At 42.0% G+C, this 23,548-nt stretch overlaps 1 protein-coding gene across 3 annotated transcripts in view; it reads right to left on the minus strand.

Moving 5' to 3' along the window:
- The window catches only part of LOC308123763 (ADAMTS-like protein 1), an 88,453-nt gene that overhangs the window by 6,702 nt on the left and 58,203 nt on the right, over nt 1–23,548 (minus strand). For all 3 annotated transcript variants that reach the window (XM_080486422.1, XM_080486424.1, XM_080486423.1), the window contains 16 exons: nt 18,900–18,945; nt 18,380–18,616; nt 17,333–17,459; nt 16,823–16,897; nt 14,009–14,166; nt 11,345–11,456; nt 11,098–11,236; nt 10,963–11,013; nt 10,685–10,889; nt 9,802–9,949; nt 9,506–9,590; nt 5,122–5,429; nt 2,713–2,842; nt 570–780; nt 308–487; nt 67–220 (listed from right to left, as the gene is read on the minus strand). In XM_080486422.1, the coding sequence (XP_080342548.1) occupies nt 67–220; nt 308–487; nt 570–780; nt 2,713–2,842; nt 5,122–5,429; nt 9,506–9,590; nt 9,802–9,949; nt 10,685–10,889; nt 10,963–11,013; nt 11,098–11,236; nt 11,345–11,456; nt 14,009–14,166; nt 16,823–16,897; nt 17,333–17,459; nt 18,380–18,616; nt 18,900–18,945 (2,366 nt within the window). The remainder of the gene's footprint in view (nt 1–66; nt 221–307; nt 488–569; nt 781–2,712; nt 2,843–5,121; nt 5,430–9,505; nt 9,591–9,801; nt 9,950–10,684; nt 10,890–10,962; nt 11,014–11,097; nt 11,237–11,344; nt 11,457–14,008; nt 14,167–16,822; nt 16,898–17,332; nt 17,460–18,379; nt 18,617–18,899; nt 18,946–23,548) is intronic.

Consider the following 23,548-nt stretch of genomic DNA (forward strand, 5'->3'; position numbering starts at 1 on the left):
ACAACATGCCCCCGTTTATTAGGAATACAAGTGACCACAGAAGAGGTAAATAGAGGGTTCTCTTACTTTCACAGTGCCTGAGGGAGCATGCTCGGATTCGGATGGGTCTGGCCAGCTCAAGACAGTCCTTAGGGTCTACAGTGGAATATTGACCATTTTCTCCAGGCTTCCTGCAAATGGCTTGCAGAGTCTGAATGCCATTTCCACAGGTCACTGAACACTAGAAAAATGAACATTCACAACATCAAAAGGTGTAAAAAACTATTTTGTAAAACACAAGCGAATTTTGCTACTATTGGCAGGCTACCTGTGTCCAGTCTGTCGTGATCCACTGAGGTGGGCAGTCCTTCTTGCCACAGGGCTGCTGGCTGGTCAGACTTCTGGATGGGCAGAAGGTGTCAGGCAGCTCCAGGACACTTCCATCAGCGAGCCGCTGTTTGCACAATATCTGCCTCCTCTGAACACCCCCACCACAGCTCTGGGAGCACTGGACACACAAGGTTGTACACGTTAGATCGTCAATACTTACTGAGTTGTACATTTGTAGAGTCATGGAGGAGCTCTATTACCTGTCCCCAGTCACCGCCGTCCCACATGGGAGGGCAGTCGAAGCGGTTGCAGGCTTGGAGGGGACTGGGTTTGGGGCTATGACAGTCTTCATCTCGAAGTGCTGCTGTGTGGTTGCTGCTCCGAGAGGGCCGGTGGGTACACGCCACGGTGCGGGTCATCAGGCCAACCCCACAGGTAGCGGAGCACGAAGTCCAGTTTCCTGTTTCCCACCTATAAAACCATTTTTATGTCCGGAGACTCCAAACATCAGATTTCAAACACGACAATACAGACCAAGTTCTTCATCAAACACAGAAAAATTGTATTTCTTCGTGTCCTTTTTCATTACACCCAACAATCTCCAATATATCCACCTCAACCGTGCCTCTCTAGCTTGACCTGTAACCTTCTCAACCTCTGATCTGTCATTTTCAATAAATAAGTATATTCAGTAAAAACATGAGATACATCACATCTTTGATTTCAGTGATAAATGAGAAATTCCCCAGGCATTGCTTTTGCCCTCCTCTTTTTTCCGTGACCTATGTGGACTATTATTTTTGTTGTCCTAACACATAATTTCATGTTGGGCCATTAATCCAGCATCAAAGTTACCTCGCCAGCTTTATTTCAGTAAGAGGCCTGTGTCTAACTGGTTTATGCCTTTAAATCTTCGGCTTTGCTGAGATGGCAGCAAGTCCACTTTTGGCTTGACAGATTAGGTGATATTTCAAAACTATTCGTATTTACTCAAGGGTTTAGGGACTGAGGAGAATTGGGAATGAAGCTTGTACAGGGAGCGGGACTATATTCAAAGAAAAATCCTATGGCTGTTTCCCTTCAGAGGGAACACTATCCAAAGAGTGTAGCTTAATATGAGAGGGCGAGGAGGCCTGAGGGAGGGAGTGAAGGGCCAAAGGAAACAAGTCCAGTGCAGCGTTTGTTGTGCTTAAAAACAAGACTCAAGGCCTGGAAAAACAGGCCAGCGCAGGCAGCAAGCCTCTGGGTTTTTCTGACCAAAGTGTGAGCAGTGGAACACACAGTGGTGGACAATGTGCCCGGTGTTAATTTGAAACGTGTGGCCCACCATCAAATCCACTAACTAATAACATTTTCAGTTATTACATTAAACAACATATATTGTTTCATTTTTTTCTTTTAAATTTTTGGGGATTAAATTCTAACATTAGATCCATTTACTGAAAATGACTGAAAATATGAACAACACTGCTCATTTGGCATGTAGAGAAAGAGTTTTTTTTTTTTTTTTGAAGATTTAATAGTGTAAAATTTCATCTATGACCCTCTATTTCTACATGTAAAGTATTTCATAATTTAATGAAAACACTACCACTAGGTTTAGAAGCTGAAGTCATGCTTGGCCGTATGACTTCAGTCAACCTCCACAGGCTTTTATAGCAGCATCCCCTCAGGACAAACACCAACACCATTAACCCTCGTGGTAACGTGACTAATTCATCAAGATGACGTGCGATTATTAAAGGTCATTTGTAGTTGTGTAAAAGTCCAAGTGGTGGTATTTTGCAGTAGCGGCTTGCCAAGTGGAAACACTAAGTAGAGAAGCTGAAGCCTCCTACCTTTCTGCATTAACACAGCTCTGGAAAAGAAATATATCTTGAAACGTTTCGTCCAAGGACAATTTTACATCTCAGCCTCGCAGGTACAGCTAACCACTGATATTGGATCCCTCTTGTGTCGGATTTCGACCAGGGTTCCACAAGACTTAATTTCCTGCTCTCACTGATACAATCATCTATCACTGTCATCCTGCTTCAGTATCACTAAGACTCCAGTGGCCCCGACTGTGATTTAATTGGCCCAAGTGGTTTAATATGAGAGGCAGAATAAAGTGGATTAGAAGAGTTTGAGTCTCTTCTTTGTTCAGCAACAGTGATTAGTAGTTATTCATTGATTTAACTAGTGTGACGCATGTCTGACGGTTTCAGAGGAAAGGAGTTGCAGGTGTATAAGCCAGGAATAGAACGGGGCTCGTAGCAAAGGAGACATATAAGTAAATATAAATAGGGTTCATTCTAACAATCACAACCACAATTAAGTTGTATCTGCTCAATACAATCAAATGTTTGAAAGTACTAAGCAGTAATACCGGTGATAAGGCATGATTTGTGGGTGTTTTTGTACCTTGGCGGGCAAGGCTGAGTTTTGCAGTCTTGGAGAAGTTGCGGGGGGCGACGGGCGCTCACACACAGGCTCTGCTCTGCCGCCTCCCTCGTCTGCTTGTTCAGGCAAATGATCACGGCCTCCTGCACACCTGCGGTTCAGCACAATCACAAAATGGACAGCCGAGTTTTAAAATGCAATGTTATTGAAGTGTCTATACATTTCTAGGGCCCTTATGTTCTTGTTAAGAAGAAAGAAAGCATTCTTTATCAATCGACTTAGGGAAATTACTTTTGTGCCTTTTACGTATCCTTTTCATAATAAACCTTAACTATGCACGCCAAGGAGCTGTGGGATTGAGGGTCTTGCTCAGGGACCAACAGTCGGCTGTGGGTTCAAACCTGCAAACATTCGATCTCAAGTTCGGTTCTTTAACCCGAAGGCTGTGGGCTGTTATGGTGGGGAGCTAGTGGGTCTAGAGCCTTGCTCAGAAACCCTCTGTGGTAATCTCTCAGCTGTGGGATTCGAACCACCGATCACAAATTCACTTCTCCGATCTCTTGGCCAAAACCAAGTAGCGCTCTCAAATTACCACAAAAACACAAAGAAGCTATATAGTGTAAGCAGATACCACAATGAAAGCTCAGATATTAGCCTGTGCAAAAAAAAAAAAAAAAACCCACAGTGAGCATTAAAAAACACCATCTGTAGGGCCTGAACTGTAAATAAACTCCTGCGTGCAATGTGATGTCATATTAAAAGCAATGTAACATAAATCTGCGAGTCTGCTTCTAATGTGGGGACAATAACAGCGAGGCAGGCACTTCAAACGCCGCAGTGGTGTGATGGTCCACAGGAGCGCAGCCCTCAGGGTGCGCATGTGATATCGGATACCAGTCTGAAATCATCCCCCAGTGGGAGTTTGTTAAGCGCGCACACACGCACACACGCGTCGACCAAAAATGAGGTTACACTTTAGACTTCAACACAAAGACACACAATGCTGGCATGCAGACTCCGATGTGGAGGACAGGGGATCAGCGTTGGCCTCAGCGCGTGTTGGCAGGATGTTTAGGAAAGCTGTCTCTCTCTGGCCAAGCATTCATATTCTGCCGTGACGTATAGCCTTTCAGCCTGACCCTGTAACTCAATCCATTATCATCTAACATAATATCACTTACTCCTGCTCAAAGTCTAAACTCCCGTAGATTTAGTCATCCATTCATATGATGTCACTATTTACTACCGGAGCGTTTCACATTTGTTTTGACGGAGTAAATTCGAGGAGCCTGTTGGAGATGTGTTTACGTTCAGGAGATACAGCCTTCGGGTGTTTTCTGCATCTATAAAATGAAGACTTAAAAGGGAGATAATGTTCGTAAACTGTCTGAATGTGATGAAATCGATTTGGTGGTCAGACTGTTCGAGGTCAGCGAAGCAAGTTTGTTCCCTCAAAGTAACTGGATCAAATCCTCGGACTATCAATTGACTTTGAGGAAATGTGCAACCCACCGCAGTAAACCTCTGACTCCTCCACAGTGGGTTCCTATCACTCCACAGAGACGGCTTAAATCTCACCACACTAATGGGCAAACGTAGATCGTAAAATGTTGCTTTTGGAGAATATCAAATCAAGTTGTATATAGTCTAAGGTCTGTGTCACACTGCAACTGAGCAGTGAAAAAGGTCCTTTGAATGTGTCTTTTTAGAATCAGGACGTGTTATTTATAGAAATAGTATGCAGAGAATTACACTTTATAAACGCAACTATTAGCCATCAACTCCAATGAAACTGTCACGTCTGTAAATGTAAACTGACTTCTAAAGCACATTATATTACTTTGGCAGTCTCTTTCCATTTTAAACAATAAGTCACATTCATCCATTTACACGCCAAGTTCAACGGCTGCCATGCAAGCACACCACCAGGTTCAACTTGGATGGAGACGACTGTCCTTCCCAATTTGCCTTATGGTCCAGCTGAGATGAGGGATTGAACCACCAATCTGAGGGAATCAAGATTTACCACGGAACCAACTGAGCCACTGACTTATTCTTCCTTGTGGTGGCGTTGGTGAGGTTTATCAATTCCTCCGCTTGCAGGGTCACGACAGCAGATCATGTGATTCGCTCATTTGATTTTCACAAGTTAACCTTGAGTCACTAAATAATTAAGAATAGTCATGGACCCATTTGTGTTATTTGTACATGTATATTACTTTGCTTAAGACTACAACAACCATATATGTTTTATACCTTTGAAATGAATAAAATGTGATATTTTTTCTTTTGCACGTTATGTGGGCGTGTCTCTTCTATGGAATGAATAATTTACAGCATTTACAGTGAAGTTTCCACTGTCCCGTGTCAGTTTTTCCGACTATTCACTCTCTACTTTCTGAAATCGTAGAACTCATCCGAGATCCATACCTCCTCCGCAGCTCTCCGAGCACTCCGTGAAGCCCTCGTACTCCCAGTCGTGAAGCTCCTCTCTCCCCGGCGTCTTCGCTTCCTCCTCCTCTGCCTCCTCTGCCTCCTCTGCCTCCTCTGCATCTGCTCCAGAGCAGGGCGTACGGTAGCAGGGCTGCCTCGAAGCCGGCTTGACCCCGTCACATTCATCATCGGGCAGGTCGGCAACCGTCTGCGAGAAGGAGAGCAGCACCTGGCACCTGACGGTCCGGCGCTGGGTCCCGGCTCCACATGTCCGGCTGCAGGCCTGCCAGGGACCGGGGATGAAGCTGCAGAGGAAAACAACAGCATTTAAAAGAAAGAAGGAAGTAAAAGAAAAAAAAAAAATCAAAGGGAATGATTAATTGCTGACATAAAATATATAGAAACTCTGCTCGTTTCCGAAGTCTATATGTTTAATGCCGAACAGGCTGGAAAAGCAGTTTAAGTGAATCCAGTCGAATTTGATCGGGACCGTTTCCAATCCAGCGCCGTCTCGTTTGGAAGTAGTTTGGAGAGCAGTTCACAAGTTTCTAGCCTTCCCTGCACACAGATTTTATTAATTTACTCCACGGTTCATAAACTCTCAGAGTATTTATGAAAAACAGCCGCGCTGTGATTAATTGAACAGCTGCACAGCATTAGGATGAAGCTATTACTGGCATCTATGCGCATCCTTCCTCATCTTAAACAATGGATCCAAGGAGGAAATACTTAAAGTCCAGAGACTGAACTGTCACCTCTTCAAAAGTTTCAGGAGAGCATAAAAGAAATAATATCTGTAGAAAGCGTGAGACAGAAAGGTATTCAAATCCCTCTTGATCTTCAAATTGAATAGACACTCTTGATGAGAATTAAACCATCGAGGATGTGAAAAGAGAAACATTGGCGATGATGAAAAACATTAATGCTGTGCAGGTTCAAGGAGGGGAAATCAAAACCAATAGAGCTTCTTTTACGATTCAACGATGTTCACATCTGTGGTGCTTTTGAAGATCATAACAGCAGTTTTCAGCCTCGCTTGTGATCCCTAATTGCTCACGAATGATGCAGCAGTTCCATCATTGTTATGTTAGACACAAAAAGATGGGATTGGAACTACATGAGATCCACTTGATCCACTTTTTTCTATTATTATAAAGCCGTGAAAGCATATCTTATTTTCTCAGATCCAACAGGAAGTTGACAGCTGGCAGCATGCAGTGCACATATTGTATATATAGAAAGTGACTGTATGTATTTGATATGAATGCTCAGTGTTACAGCCGTTTCTCACACAATTCCTTCCTGATACAAGAAAATACCCACAGTAAAGTTAAGATTACTCCTATCAGGATTCTTCTATTTTCAGACTGCTGTACATGTTTCTATTTTACTGTTACCAGATCATGTGTGAAGAAAAAAAAAAAAAAAAAGAGTATAAAATACAATATTAGTGATGATATATCAGTATTATTACAATAGCAACCAGTAGTTGTATCAAGTGTCACAGATTTAAGCAGAAGTCATTGGTTTTGGAGCAGATATGTGTTTGTGGAACTGCGTTTCTAAAAAATGACTGTATCAGTGACTTTACACCCTCAAATAGTATTCTGAACAAGCAGGTAATGTGCACAAGTCAATTTGAAATCTAGATGTTTCTCTGTATTTTCCCCCCAAAAAAGCGGTAAAATGCTAATATTTCCACTAAAAAAAGGAAGGTTTTAATAAGCAATCAGTAAGAACGACAAGCATTTTCTGCTCATTGTTTTTAGCAAAGTTGTCTTATCTTATCTGAGCCGACAAGATCCCCTCTGAGACGACGACCTGAGTTTCTAAAGGCAGCAAAGTATATTCCTCGTGCGCACGGGCGTCATGTGCCATCTCATGACGTCTCTCTCTCTCTCTCTCTCTCTCTCTCTCGTTTAGCAGCCTTCAGCATTCTTAGCTGCTCCGATGGTCTGACCACAACACAAGAGCATCACACTGTTTTATAAAATGCCTTAATAATGAGCTCATAATTACACTCAAATTGGCGCTTTACGAGAGCTCACGGACTCGCAGTGTTTCGGAGCAAACAAATGAATCACCCACGGGTCGACCTTGGAACAGGAACAACAGAGTCAAAAAGCAAAGCCGCAGAAATGTTTATCTTCACGCACGGATAAAAATACATCTGTCAGTTCAAAAACAATCTTTGGAAGGAAACGACCCTTATTTTTATTTTTTTTTGTATCATCCTCTCAGGCCTCACGACAATCAAATCAATTATACTCTCATCAGTGCATCAACATTTTATTTTCTCATGGTTACAAAAACAAAATAAAAAAATTTGGCCGGATTGATTTTAATTTTTCAAACGACTGCACAGCGGCGGTTCGGAGCTGAAGACCTGGCAGTGAAGGTGCAATAAGTCTAACGGGACTTTTCTCTTGTTCCGTCTTCCTCTCATGCCTGTAACCTGGCTCCAGATGGTAGGCAGATATTGTTGTTGGCGCGTAACTGAAGGTATATTATACACAGATATTTATGTGCTTTTCGAGGAAAGACATACTTTTTTTCTTTTTTTTTGGAGCAAAATCCCATGTTTTGGCATTTCTCAGTCAGTCAGACTTACTTAGCGCCTTACATGGCTGATGATACAAGTCATGCAAGACGCTGGGTACAGGCCAAATATTGTCCATCTTCAGAGGACAGTCAACTGAAACGTGGGACGAAAACATCTGGAACATCGGAGAGCGAGCTGCGTTCCAGCGACAGAGGCTCGCCATATTCGGTAACTTCCACATTTCTTCACAAATAACAATATTATGACAATGAGTCACAGAATCCCAGCTCACGCATGTTAAACATGCGCACAGTGAGTCCTATTTATGGTGTTTTGTACATGTTTTATATTTATAACACATATCGAGTGTTGCCCTGGTATAAAGGACGTGACAACAGGCTGGTTGAATTTTTAAAGAAATGTACCGAGAAGGTTTTTCAACTAGAATGCTCAAATGATGAAATATGAGTGGTTTTGGTCAGTTTTGCACTTACAGATTAGACTGTGGAGAATTCTAATAACGCACTGGTGTTTACAACCTTTCCTATATCGTTTTTATCCTTGGTCATTTCACAATATCTATTTTATTTGTGTTCCTGATGGTTTTGATAAATGTCTGATAGAAACAGAGTTGAATGACCTCACGCGACATGTTGTGTCCGCACAAATAGCCGAGGCGCCATTTGCACTCAACTTTGGCAAGTGCCAATCTATCTTTTCACGTTGTCGCAACTGCCAATGAAGCAATACATTTCCAACTACTTGAGCCAATATCTTTAATAATATTTTACAAAGGTTTTGCACAGCTGATCTGACTGGAAAGTGTGAGACAACTGGACAGAGTCGTACTGTCTATGCCTCCATGTTAATGAGAATTGCTGCACACATGACCGGCTGTGTGACAACATTGTCCCTGATTCCCTATGAGGTAACTCCAAAGCCTGTGAAAATTTGTTGTGGAAACTGTACGACTGACATTTGCTTATTTAATTTTTTTTACTCCTGAGGAGTCACAGTAAAACATGAAGGAAATTTACAGCATGAAATCCTTCCTTTGGGTTCTGAACTTTAAAAATCTCTTATAGCTTTCGCAGTTGCGTCTTCGCATAATAATAAATTACAAACAGGCCTGTGATGGTTTTACCAGAATCTGCACCTCAAACAGTAAATTGTGGATCCAAACTGGTTTTGCGATCTGGATAACTACTGCAGCATCAAAGAAACCCTCAAATAATCTCATAATGAAAGTACATTTTGAAGCTTAAAATGTAATTTCTTTTGGTTTTAAGGGAACGACGCAACAACCAGTGACGCTCTGAAACCACAATGATACTATCAATTATCACAATCATGTTACGTTTTGGATGTCTTCATGAGTTGTGTTCCCAATGTGTTTCCCTTATGCTTTAAAGTCACAGTTCATCAGGTTTCAGATCAGACGATTGCGTGTGACTGCTTGTTTGTGCACATTTCATGCTGCGGCTGTGCCGGTGTCTGTCTTCAGGTTCCTTGTCTGTGGTGTGTTGGACGTCTGGCCTCAGGTGTCTTGCACTAATGACCGTGGAGTGCTATCAGCAGTGCCTCATTGTCTCCCCACACCCTATGTGTGTCTGTATTGGTCTTGTCGGTTGCCAGTTTCTTTCACTCCGTCTGGCGCACACTGGTAGAAGTAATTTCAGCCCTTTCTAGATCTTGTGCAGCTTCATGTTTAACTGTTGTTCTTATATTTGTGTCGAACCCTGCCTGCTGAGCTTGAGAAAACCCCCAAACCCAAGTCTGTATCTGGGTTGCACATCTGGGGCGTTTGTGAGTATGTGTGTGTGTTTTGCAAATACTTACGTTGGTTCCTCAGTTACAGTGATCTCTTCCTCCAGCTCTATGGCCTGCTTATGCCACACCGGTTTGGCCTCGACAGGCAATGTATCTGAGAGCACATAACAGAAGAAAAACTAAACTTACCACCTGTCAGCTGTGTGTGTTTGCCAACAAACAAACTTGTAATGTACATTAATGTCCTTCCAGACACAGATGAGCAATGAAATATTATGTGATCCCATATATTTATGCTGCAACTCTTCTGTCCTGGTTGAAAGATTAAAAAAACAAAACAAGACTGAACACCAAACCTCACCTACCTATGGACTTGTAGCAAGGCACGGTCACCAGACACTCCTCCTTGATGTGGGGTTTGGTGGTGGGGTTGCAGCCTCCGGCATGGAGACCTCTGTGATCGATGCACAGCACCACTCTGTAGCGCAGACCCTGTCCACATGTCACTGTACACTGATGACAACAAGCAAATACTAGTTACTGATTGATAATGGACATATCAGTCTTTTTTTTTTTTTTATCCAAGTAAACCCCTGTGGTTACATTTGTTGGCTTCTACTTGATTGAAAGTCTGTCTTTGACTCAAGAGAGGGACCTTCTAAAAACTCCCCGCAGCTTTCGAGCTCAGGAGCGAACTTTGTATATCCTTTGCCAAAACAAGCATTTTAAACGTGGGGGAAGAATGTGCAAGATAAACAGCATCCAAGGTTTTTAGGGGGCCGCAAACCCGGCTCCCTGGGCTTCTGCATGTGCCTGTTTAACTGGGAAGGGAGAGAAATTCCCACAAGGCAGTCAAGTGGGACATTTATGGCGGGATTGGTTAATGAAACAGCAGCTCTAAGAATTAAAGTGAGCTGACGAGGGAGATGAGGCCGATCCCGGCGCAGTGGTCAAAAGGCTTAGAAGGGAAACTATTCTTTAACATAAACTAAGGTTGTGTTTTACTTTGTGTTTAAATCTCTTCATAGATGAGATATTACCCAGCTTTGTGCAGTCAAATGAAAGATTTGCCAATATTTAATCTTTTCTACGTGGCAACTGCTACAGACAGGACAGAAGCATTTATCTAATTGTAGTCATCATGTATTTTTGCTCAAATGTGTTCTACTTCAAACCTTTTATGACTAAGGATTTGATGGTTCTTTCACTCGCAAGTATTTAGTAAGAGAAAAATAGAAGGATACCTACAGGCGACCACTCCTGTGCCAGCCAGGTGGGACAGTCGAAGGTGTTGCAGGGCTGCAGGATGGCCGTCTTGGGAGAGTAGAGGCACTTCCACTCTTCTGTTGGGGTGATGTTTCCCTGCATGTCTTCCTCTACACACGATACTGAGCGACTCTGAATGCCGCCGCCACAAGAGGTGGAGCAGGCCGTCCAGGGACTGCTCTCCCACCTGACATCAGAGAATGATGAAGGTCAGTGGAGGTTTTCTATTGGGTTATATTTCATCGTCGCTTAACAAATACCTCGGCAAGGGGTGGTAGAGGTCATATGGCATGATCTGCTTGTAGCCATCACTAAGAAGACAGAAAAAGTGAGGGAAATTAGTATTTGTTGAAGTAAAATTCAGAGTTTTGTTCTCTACAGCTCTGGTGTCCAACCTGTCCAGACATGGGTCCATGTTGCACTCTTGCAGTTTCGGTTTCGGTTTGACATTTTCCGGGTAATAATGACAATACTGGTCCACGACCACCCGGCCAGTCCGAAGGTCGAAGCACTCCGCCGAGGTCAGCTGGTAACCTACACACAATAACGGGGTATAATATGAACATATATGATATAGAGCTCCAGTTTCCCGAGTTGAAGTTGGACTAAACTTCATAGAGGAAGAACGGCAGTACAGTTTACCTCCACCACATGTGACAGAGCAGGGGAAGAAGTCGGTCTCCCTCCAGCGGTGGATGATGGGCTGGTAGTAAATATACTGGACCACACTGTCTGCTCCACTAGCAAACTGCACCTACAGAAACCAAGTTCAAAAGCTCACCGTCAAATCATGGCCAGAGATTCCATACAAATATCAAAGGATCAAACCCCTTTCAGTTGATGGAGTTCTTTTACCCAAATATATGGTTCAGTCTCTACAACTCACTCCTAAAATAATCAGAGTCCAGTGGGATTCCTCAGTCACTCCCTTCTACTTGCTTTGTAAATGGACTATTGTCCAGCATAAGCTATAAGTACCTTACAGGGCTTCTGTTTTGTTCTTAAGCCTTTAAAACGGGTTATGACATACATCGGTCAGAGCACAATCACATGATCCAATGCGGCCACTACTGTTTCGTCAACGAAATGTTTTTCATCATTAGCAGTTAGTGGTTTGTGGCGCTGGTAGGCCACAAGCAATTACAGTTTTCCAAGAACTTATGGAGGTCAGAACTTTCACTGTAACTTGATTAACTGTGATTATTCAACTGGGAAATCAGATTAAATTGCAGCTCACAACCAAGCTGGCAGGCAAGAAAATCCTGGTTTAGCTTAACCACAGGTTAACTTGTGTAAATATCTTTCTGCCCACTAGTGGAAGTACAGCAAGTTAGTGCATTATCACTCCCAAAGGGTGTTTATTATTCAAGAAATAATCATAAAATTATTATTATGGATACTGATGACAAAATTAGGCCAATCATTTTCTGCTTTTATAAATATTTGACTATGTGCACTTGTGTTTAGTCATTTAACACATTTAGAAAAACGAATTTAAACACCTTATAACAGGGGTATCAAATTCATTCTAGTTCAGGGGGAACAATAAGCAACAACTGGGCCAAACAAGTGAAATTATTCCATAAAAACGTTTATATAAGAGCAAAACCAAATTGTCCCTGGATTACAGGATGAAGATATACAAAGATATTGTTGAAAGGTTTACATTTATGTACGTTTTTATAATGAATGAAAGTTATAATGAATCACAGAAATACTTCTGTTCACAAATTAATAATAATTGTTTTCAATTTAAAGAAAAATTACAGATGTCCTCCCTCGTGGCGTGCAGAGTTGCATGTTGATTTTGACCTGCGGGGAACGTGGGATTGAATCCTAGATGCAACAGGAAGTGCGTAAAGTAGCCAAGCCTATGGGCAAAACAGTGACCTTCTGTGGCAAGAACTGGAAAACAGAACACCCGAATAGACTATAAATCATCTTATATAGATTTTACACGTTGCAAGATCCTCCTGCAGGCTGGACTGAAACCCTCTGTCGGTCCAGTTTTGGCCCACGGGCCTCGTGTTTGACACACCAGCCTTATAATCCAATACACATGAATCGGACTGTGCTGCCCGTCGTTCACGTTTGTGCACTGACTATATGGAAAGACTGTCTGGCAAATTCTCAAATAGGATTTTCCCCCTTTTTCCATTACTGTGATATGAACTGGCCGTCTGCCTCATAGCAGATTAGAAAACTATGCATTTATAGCTTCTCAGATATCAGCCTCAGCCATTCCTATTTATTGTCTGGTCTCACTTGTGTTTATGAGTATGAAAGCTTTCATAAGCGTTTCTCACTCTGGGAGCTGTATAATTTGTTTTTTAATGTCCACTCATTTGACCCAGTCTGAGAAGTTTTGTGTAAATGTGTTGTATCCATGGCACTATAAAATTACTGAATTTATGTAGAGTCATGCAATAAGACATTTGGGGAAAAACCGACGGGACAAACTGCAATTATTCTTTAAGGTTTGAAGTTACACCACCAAAAAAAAAAAAAAAAAAAGAGAGAGAGAAAAAACCCAGTTTAATCAAAAGGCATTACACTGTCTGTAGAGTAATAGTGAGCATGGCAGCCAAAAAACATGAAATCATTTCACATCATTAAGCCAAAACTAACTACTGGATTGTGTGTTACTATTATTAATTCATGACACATGTGCTTCAACATTTAACAGAGACAGAAATAGCTTGAATTTCCTATTAAAGTGGCTCACACGTCCTCAAATATCTTTAAATCTCAAAGCTATGGGCTCTGAGGTCACAGGGAGTTCACAGGAATAAAGACCTGATTTGAACCCAGTTTAGTTCAGCTGCGGTATCAACTGACCTTTTTGTGCCTGAAATTACAGCTTTATAGTGAACCCTACAAAAAGGTCTTAAAGAGTTAAGAGGAGCAGATTGGGATCGTTGTCAAAAGTCTGCACCCGATAGGCCCGATAAGGAGGGAGACCACTGTTTCAGCCAAAAATACTTACTGCTTATTTACAAGTCAAGCACTTACTGAGCAACATATCGAGGTGTGTTTCTGTCCACCTGATGAGCCTTTTTTTCAAGTGCATGGAAATAGATCAGATTATCAGGCTCATTGTCCAGTCTTTACTTTCAATTTTCATGTCTTCACTAAGTTGAGCAGCTAATCACGAACAGCAATAAATCAATAATAACAAATAAAATAAAATAAAATAAAATAAAATAAAATAAAATAAAATAAAATGAAATAAAATGAAATAAAATGAAATAAAATGAAATAAAATGAAATAAATAAAATAAAATAAAATATCATTTCAGCTCTTACTTTGACTGTGAAATCTGCTCCGAGCGGGCCTGAGATCCTTAAGACTTCCTTATCGGAGAGTTTCTGGTAGTCCAAGGTGGTGTTTTCCAGGTGGTACTGCCCTGATTTATCCAAGGACATGTCACCTTTGACCCCTTGTAGAGTCTTACTCTCCACATCTGAAGGAGGCACAATGGTAACATTGGTCACAACATGTAATCAGAAGTCTTGACTTTTACTTTGCCTTGCTAAGGTTTCAGCAACCCCATAACGATGACGTTATTAACATTTACTCTCCAGCAAGGGTATTCAAAGTGTGTGAGGGTGACCCCCGTTTAACAGAGCTCAAAACAGGAAACAGAGCTTAACAAGAGGAACTTTGGTTGAATGCCGGATTCCCTCATGTTTTCATATTGTAGTATTGTTAGCAGCTGTTGGGGTCTAAAACAAGCAATAATGTAATAATGTCCAATAACCTGAAAAATACCTGCCAGCAATGTAAGAATTCTGCCCATTTTAAATGTAATCACTTGCCAACAGAGTAATAGGACATTTGAGCCATCGACGTCATTGCCAATTATTTTATTTAGAATTTATTACATTAAAGAGTAGCATTTAAAAAAAAATAAAATCCTTTCAACATGTTATAACTGAAGCCAAAATTGTAATAATACATAAAAATGGCTGCATTTGTTGGAAATAAAAGCTTTTCTTGACAGGTTTTGTGTAGTTTTCCTATCAAAACCATGGTGGAGGCACAGCCGGCGTATGAATTCACTGAGGAAACATACTACGCAGCACTCTCTCTCAACTATGATCGTACAAAATCATGCAAACTGTCCAATCTGTCACTTTTGGTTTGGCAATAACATTCTCTTGTGCACCAACATTTAGTTCAAAATAGACATTTTCTAAATAAATCTAACAGTTTTACCCTCCAATTATTCATATTTTATCACGATTATTTCGAAAAACCAAACGGGAGAAGGAATCCATCTGACCCCCAGAGTTTCCCTGAAGCGCTCCCTCTTTGAAACACTTTGAAAGCCACAGCTTAACAGTATTCCCCATCAGTCTGTCATCATTATTTTAACAGAAAGAAACGGCAAATGAAAGACATGATTTAAAGACGTGAATAAAGCAACAAACGGCTTCAAGGAAAGACTTTCATTCATCGCTGAGCCTCCGACACAAAGCCTCGCTCAGATAAAGTTACACGCAAAGAACACAGTCTGACTGTTGTGTTTGGAGAGATCACTCTGGCACTTCCTGGGGGCTCATGTGGGTGTGCGAGCAGGCCAGCATCGCAGTAAGCCCCCCCCCCCCCCCCCCCCCCCCCTATTGTTTGACCTCACATCACCCCTGGCTTAACAGGGTCTTGTGTAATTCCTGGATGTTGCATGCACGCTGAAGGAAAAACAGCGAAGCAACACAGGGACAACCCGTAACCAGCAGCAGTCATCATCTGTCAACAGATGGTTGCAATTTAAGTGCCTCCAAGGCAAAAAGAGTGGGTGGAAATATTTAATGAAAAATATGTCCTTTTAGGAATCTCTCTGTAAGCTGAGCATGGAGCAAAGAATTGGTCTAAAGAAGAAACATTTGATATCAATTTGATGCAGGGCAGAGTTTGACATCAGCAGTATAAGCTGAGATGTTTTATGTGAGCGAGTATCAGACACACCTCTCAGCATAATGAAGTCAATTCAATACATACGTACACTCACTGGCCACTTTAATAGGTGCACCATGGTAGCACTCGGGTGAACTCTCTCTTACTTGCAGAGCCGCTTTAGTTCTCGTGGCAGAAATTCCAGAAAATGCTTGAAATGTTTCTCAAAGCTTTTGCTTCTTATTGACATGGATGTATCACACAGTTGCAGGCTGCACAAATCTGCAGTGATCGATGGCGTGAATAATTCATTACACGATATCTCAAAGGTGCTTCATTGGATTAAAATCTGGTAAACGTGGAAGAAAGTTAATTCATCACGTCAAACGAGTTGAGTTTTGTGACATGATGTGTGTTTTCCTGCCGGAGGCAACCATGAGAAGATGGTGCACTGGTAATAAAAAAGGATAAACATGCTCTGCAAGATTAGTAGGATGTGAACAACTGGTAGAGGGCAGAATCGATCCAGGCTCTTTTTCTAACTTGAATTGTCGAATTTTGGCGAGTCTGTGTGAACCGCAGCCTCAGTTTCCTGCCTGTAGCTGACAGCAGTGGTACCTGGGGTGGTCTTCAGGTTTTGACATGTTGTGTGATCAGAGATGGTCTTCTGCTCACCGTTGTTACTTAAGTTACTGTTGACTTTTCTCTATCGGATCAATCTCTGGAAACCCTGGAGACGGTTGTGCAAGAAGATCCTGGCAGCTCACGTTCAAAGTAAGTTAAAACACCTTTCTTTGCGTTATTGAGTACAATGAAACTTTGCTAATGATGTTAAGTTTACTGTAATATGACATTCTTAAAGACAAAATGAATGGCAGAACCGTTATACTGGATCACATTAGATTGTGTCATTTAGTTCTGGTTTTAATGTATGAGAAATGATATATAAACATAGATAATCATTACCTAATAAGGTGGTGTATATCACCACTGGCTGCCCCGTTTTGTGCTACAATTTTCATGATTCATGGTGTTTGCTTCATCACAAAGTCTTCTGGAACATTTTATTTGGAATTAAATTGACATCATTGGTTTTTTTGTGTGTGTGTGTGTGTGTGTGTGTGTGTGTGTGTGTGTGTGAATGTATATAATGCATGTATCAAAAACATAGTACAGTCTAAATTAAACATTGCAATGTGCTCCCTGGACCTACCAGGACTTACACAAGTGATCCGGGCCTTTCAGGACCAGACGGACGTGGCGGCTCTTATAGGGGATGACGACGACTGTGTCTTCAGCTGGAGAGAGAGACGGAAACATCGCAGCCGATTACATGTGTGATGAAGTAAGAGAACATGGTTATACATGGTACATACACTTTCCAAAACTCAATAATCATCAAATGTGAAGCTTGTTATATAACACGTGTTGTTTTACGTGAGCAGCAAACATGTTAAAGTTTGCTTAAAGGAAAAGTTGAGTGAATTTGTATTACACTTTCATACTCCTGGAAACAAAAGTGAAATATATTTCAGAGAAATGTAAGTAAAACTTGCCAAGATATTCCATTTTTAAAGCATTCTAACTAAAATCAGCTTGCAATTGAATTTTTAATCCTTCTGTTCCCGAGCACTAATATAGTTTCCTTTTAAGTTAAAACTGCAGATGTAATAATTGTTGATGGTGCATTGGTGTCTGAAAAGACAAACAAATACGGAGTGAAGATACTTTACGTTTTCCTGAAGCATGCTGGGATTTGTAGTGGCCTCGTACAAGTCTGCAGGATGAACCGTCTCCATTGCAGACGCCACAGTTGTCTTCCTTTGTTGTGCTGCCGAGCTCGTGATCGCAACCTACAATCTGTTAATGAAAAACAAAACATCTTACAACAGATAAAAAAAAAAGACACGGAAATACTGAAATGGAGCAACCCAAACCACCCAAAAGTAATCCATTGTTTACGTTAATAATATATCATGAGAGATCCTGTTTAAAACGGATTAAGTTACCAACAACATGTCTCACTTTTTGTTATTCAACATTATCTGAAACCATCCACAGTTGATTGATGGACTCTTTTCCTGTCAGTAAGGCAACACCAAAACCACCATGTGATTGTAAGCACTGTCGGAGTGTGCATTAAAGCGCCGGAATCGACTCGACACAAGCAAACGCCTTGGGACGTAAACCTATTCAACCGAGGCAAAAATGCACTGTTAACTATTTCCTAGACTGTCACTCAAATTAAATATTATTCTCGTTGAGTATTCATTTGAAAAACAGCTGGTATGGCTCAGAATGAGGACCACTGTGACTCAAAACATAGAAATAAATTACAAAAATTGATTAAATGTAGTTTTACAAAGAACTGCTGGTCTTTGGGTTTGTGTGGTCATTAACAGGAATATTCTGCAAACTTGGACATGTTTCTATTTTGAATTGGCAGCTGTTTCTTCATGTGATCTCAGAATCTGTCTCTAATTTAATCCAAGCTTGTGGCATTGGGACATCTGAAACTGCTCCTCTGAATGATGCATTCCTCAGATGTTTTTGAAAAATAAAAAAACACTTTTTTGGTTTTTGAAAATCTCTTCTGGAACAACAACAAAAAAGAATTTAAAATGTCAAAATGCTGAATGAATGAGCAAATTCAATATTTGTTCTTCTTCTCTCAGGCCCACGTCAACTCTGAGTCCCAACAAAGGATGAATCAAAAAGAAATAAATGCTGGAAATCCTCAAAGATCAAAAACAATACAGATCAATGACTCGTTCCCCCACCTGGCAGGCTCCACTGATGCACATGTCCAAGGACTCGGTGTAACAGCGCGTTCCGTCCAGCACTTTGGGAGCCAGCTCCACCACCAGGCCCGAGCCTTTCGCTTTGCATCTGAGAGCGCAGGGGTTGTCGGGGTCGTTGTAGACGGGCAGCCACTCGTGGTACTGACCCTGGTATCGCACGTCTGCATGAGCTGAACACTGCTGGGCGCGAAAGTCGCCAGCGTCTGGGGGGCAGTCCTGATGGCGAAAGACAAATGAGAAACAGAAAGTTAAAGACACATTGTGGGAGTGACGACTTTGTAACGCTCACATCACTTTCTCTCTGACGATATATAATCCTCGATCACTAAATTACACCCTTTAGGCACTAAACCTTGGTCGTTTTCTCTCTCTGGTCAATTACAATTTACCAGATCTCTTTGTTTCAGTCACAGACCACTTGAAAGATCTACTGACACACATTACATAAAAAAAAAAAAAAAAAAAAAAAAAAAAAAAAAAAAGAGCTTTGCGAGCTTACCACATTACTGCATGTGCGATATTTGATATTCTGCCCTTCACAGGTCCTGTGGAAGAAAGAGAGAAGATGTTGGTAACTGGCTTCGCGAGGCGAACGATGAAACAAACCACAATGTGCTCGAATCATCTTGGCCTGAAGCAGCTTGGCGTTTCATCCCCCGACTTCTGTCTCATTTTTCAAATTGCTCTGCAGCGGGCGGAATCCTCCGGCGATAATGTGGGAAACCCACAAACACGAGTCTGTGGCGTGTTCGCAAAGCTTCAACAGTCGAACTGACACAAAGTGACGAGGGAGAAAGGCGAGGCGATTTCAGAGGGGAGGGACGCTGAATCACTCAGACAAGACAGATACGCTGCGTAAGCGCTTCGGTTTTAATAAAGTAATCTTTTAAAGTTTATTTTTCGTGACGATAACCGGTAGTAGATGAACTTGTGACCTTGGTGTAACGTAGCATTTTTCTGTGGGTGAGCTGATATGGCCATGGATGAAAAATCGTATTTGGAAGCATTTGTGTCTTCACTGGGAACAAAAAATAAATAAATCTTTTGACATTGGAACTGTCACGCAGTAAAACTTCACAAAATACATGTAACGCATGAATTTTGTGAAGATTTACTGATGATAATAATTCATATCTATCATACACACCACACAAGTAGGTATCCGAGTATTGGAGTATAATTCATGGCAGCTAAAAAGTCGCAGCTCTCGATTCAAAAAAAAGAAGAAACGTCTGAGGATACGATGTTATGACAGCCTGCACACGTCAGCAGTCCGCCACTGGCGAACACACAGAAACACCCAATCACCATTAAAATTCACAGTCCGGTCACCGCTTGTTCTGTCAAGCAATAAACCAAACAAGCACGTCATTGTATCACCCGAAGAAGCCAGAGAGCCTGGTTCAAAAACAAAAGTGAGGACCTTTTATCTTTACTGCCGCCTGTTAGAAAAGTACATAACAATCTTAGGTTGCACTGTATTCTTGTCTATTCATTTCTATGGTTTTAGGTTTTTATCTGGGATTGTTTTCATTCACCGCTCAACATTGCCTTCTGATCTGGAGAACATCCACGCATGCCAAAGTAGAACATGCAAACTTGTGTGTTTTTACTGCTAACCTCTACAGCACCATGGTGCCAAAAGTTACTATCACATTTTAGATCACAGCCCGTGAACACCCTTTATTCTCTCAGTGAATATGGAATCATTTCTAGGAACGGCCATCATGCGTTAAAGAAACAAGGACCTCTGCTATTCAACGGGTCACAAACTTGAGATGAGCTTGAGTGTCAGAAAGGGAAAATTTAAAGAACGGATCCTCTAAATGCACTTCCATTTGTCTTTTCGTACCCGTCTATAAACAAATCCGCGCTCCATAAAGCAAACGGAGTGCAAATGCAGCACTGAAGCAGACACAGTCGGTGTCTGCTGAACAGATTGGAGCAGTTTGGATTGCGACTCTCAGCATGACAGTCTGCAGTGTCTCGGCCCAAATTATGGAGCTCACCACTTATTGAAATTGAGGATTCCTTTGTGCTTTGATGCCGAGCGATGATAAACCATTGATGGTGACTCTGATAGGCCAATTATCCGGGACCCCAGTGGAAACTAATCAAAAGATAGTCTTTTGAGTTCGGGAACCGAAGAGGAATTCCAGTGTCGTCGGCCCTTAGCGAATCTACAATCCTGATTGGAGGCAACGTCGCTGAGTCCGGACTCGCGGATAAACGCAGGCTTAAGGATTTTTACAATATTATTCCAGAGAGTGGAGGGAATGGATGTGGAGTGTGTGGCATGGCAAGCGCATTAGAGCCTGGGATGAATCCAGGCGGCCCCCTTCTGCCAAGCCAAACAGCAGGTCACAAGGCTGGAACCCAAACAAGAGACTTTCAAAGACGGAGAGTTGAGAGACAGGTAGCAAAGATTTGAATCGGTGTGGAAACTCACACTGGGACAAGTAATATATAAACTTGATGTATTCAAAAGTTAAGGGGAATAAAATGAATTTCCTCTTTCATTTCCTTCTGAATTTGGAAACTCCAAAGTGGAGGCTGGGCAGGAGTCGCAGCAGGGCTTAGGATTCATCATGGCATCATCACTGATGAAGGGAAACCAACCAGATTCCTAAAGCACATAACGCATAACTCACAGATTATGGCCGTCTATTTTCTGTTAAGTGTGCAGAAAAATCCACGCTCAACTGAATTTCGACCAAGTCCTTTGTTATACCAATGTGTATGGAGGGAGATTTGTCTGGCTCACATTGCCCATATATATATATGTCATCAAGTCTTCTCACGAGATTGAAAGTAAGTGCAGGCAGGGCCCCATAACCTTCATCATTATACTGATACACTTGAGGAGTTTGGCTGATCTTATACTGCTTGAAATATGCTGTTGTCTTGTGCTCTGGTATCGATTAGTTTGGAAAACCTGAGAAAAAATATTCATCTGAAAGTCCATCGTCTTTGTCGGACTTTGATTATATTGATTTTGGGCAATATCTTAGCTCCCAGTGGGATAATATCAAGTGGCACATCCTCCTTCTGTGTTTTATCTCGACTCAGTGTGGTTTGGTCGATGCGGAAGACGTAACTATAACTGTAGTTTTTCCTGATTGTGACAAAACACACACATATATCTCAACACAAGCTAAATTAATTTTTAGTATCTGGCTTGACACATGCTCAGTAAAATCAGTAGGTGATGGTGGAGCTGCCCTGCAAAAACCATGCAGACGGCGGTCCCCTCCAGTTACGGTTTAATCTTGGTGCCAGTCCAATTAAAGATTGAAAGATTTCACTCTATATCCCTCAAGAATAATAATAATAAAAAAAAAAAAGGACCTTAAACATAGCTGTGCGATGCCATCCACTCTGCCACAAGCATTTATTGTCACTGGATTATAAACTTTCTGGATCACGTTCTGGATGTGCCTTTCCTCCTGCTCTTTTCTGGCTCTGAATAAAGTTAAGCTTTTCAATTTTTTCATAAACGCTAAAAAAGAAAAAAACGAAGAGAGGATCACGTGCCAAACTCATAAATATGGGAGCAACGGTTTCTCTCGCTATAACACCCAATCCATATGTCCACACTTGCCTCAAAGCAGCTACGCTGCTGTTAATAATGGCCTTTATGATCATGTGTGCCGAGTGGATGGGACTAATGAGGGCCAGGACATCCTGTGAGGACTCACTACTTTGCATGTGCAAAGGTTAACTAACTCGCTCATTTCAGCTGCAGGAGGAGTTGGAGGTTGGTGGGATTGGTTTCGAGGGTGTTGCAGGCCCGTTTCCAGCCGCACGCACACACACAAAAGTGCACGCACACACAGGAGGCCTTGCGCTGCGCTTTTTAATGATGCTGTTTGATCTCCCACCCGAGGCCAGGCTACTTGCCCCCACATTCCCACGCAACGGTCGGGTTGGGATGGAGCGAGGTGGATGGAGAGTCCTACCGTTTTGCGCGAGAACCCTGGATGTTGCTGCTCCTGCCAAAGGACACACAACTTTATAAACTCACCCGACTAAACCGAGATGTGATAACATTACCTACTTCCCACACGGAGCTCACGTCCCACGCACCTCTTAACCTATCAATTGCTTTTACAGCCAGTAGCATTCTGAGGTTTGCCTGACCAAAGAACTCTGGGCAAGGAGGGAGAAGTGGCAGCTGCTGATATAATGAAACGAACACCACAAAACGCTCTTGGCCTCAGTGTTTACAGTGCAGCACAGGGGGTGTCTGGCACTTTCAGTTTGAGGTTTTGAGAGTCCTTCGCTTCCACCCTCGCACTGATGCATTCATGGCTATGGAGCTGTGGGGGAACCACACGGTATAATGCGTCTCTGTGGCGACCTCAAGCATGATCTGGGCCGTTTTGTCAGTTTGTCTTGAGACGGTTGCACTGTTTTACGATGTCAATGGTGGCGCTCACTCTGGATTCTCCACCGTCCCCAACGGTGGCTTCAGCAGCAACGCTCCAAGCGAGCTACCTTCAGCAATTTAGAGAGCAATACATTCTGGGAACTGTAAAATGTAGGAATGCAGTGAAGTCACCCAGCAGTTATTTCCCAGCCAATAAATGTGACAACATCTCTATGGAAAACATACTGTCTCGCTACTTCTCTCTTTCCTTTTTTTTTTTTCACTTGTTTCTCAAACCCACTTGTAATTGGCCACTTTACCCTCTTCACTTGGCCCCTTGCTTTAATCTTGCAGCCTAAAGGGCGAGTTTGAAGCATAACTTACCCAGGTGACTTTGGCAGGAGGATAAAAGGACCAAGATGTTCAAAGTGTGTCCTGAGACGATGAGCGGTGAGAATCCGCCAAATGTGGCCTGAATTTTTCTGCAGAGCTTCAACGCAATAAAATCTAAAGTTATCAAATGTGGCATTTAATCCAGGGACGACGATTTTCCTCTTCTGACTCATGGAAGAAAGTGTCTGAGCCATTTACTAAAACACTGGTGTCATTGAGGAATCCAAGGTTTAGTGTCATATGGCTGTCTAGACAGCTCCACAGTTGACCCCTCGGGGATATTCGATGTATTTAGAGCACCTATGGAAATGGAGCAATTTGATTGACGGGATTTCCTCGGATGATTTAGGACATTGCTCGAATATTGAAGCCATAATGTGGAAATC

Source organism: Lipophrys pholis (assembly GCF_963383615.2).
Source record: "Lipophrys pholis genome assembly, chromosome: 18".
Lineage (NCBI taxonomy): Eukaryota > Metazoa > Chordata > Actinopteri > Blenniiformes > Blenniidae > Lipophrys > Lipophrys pholis.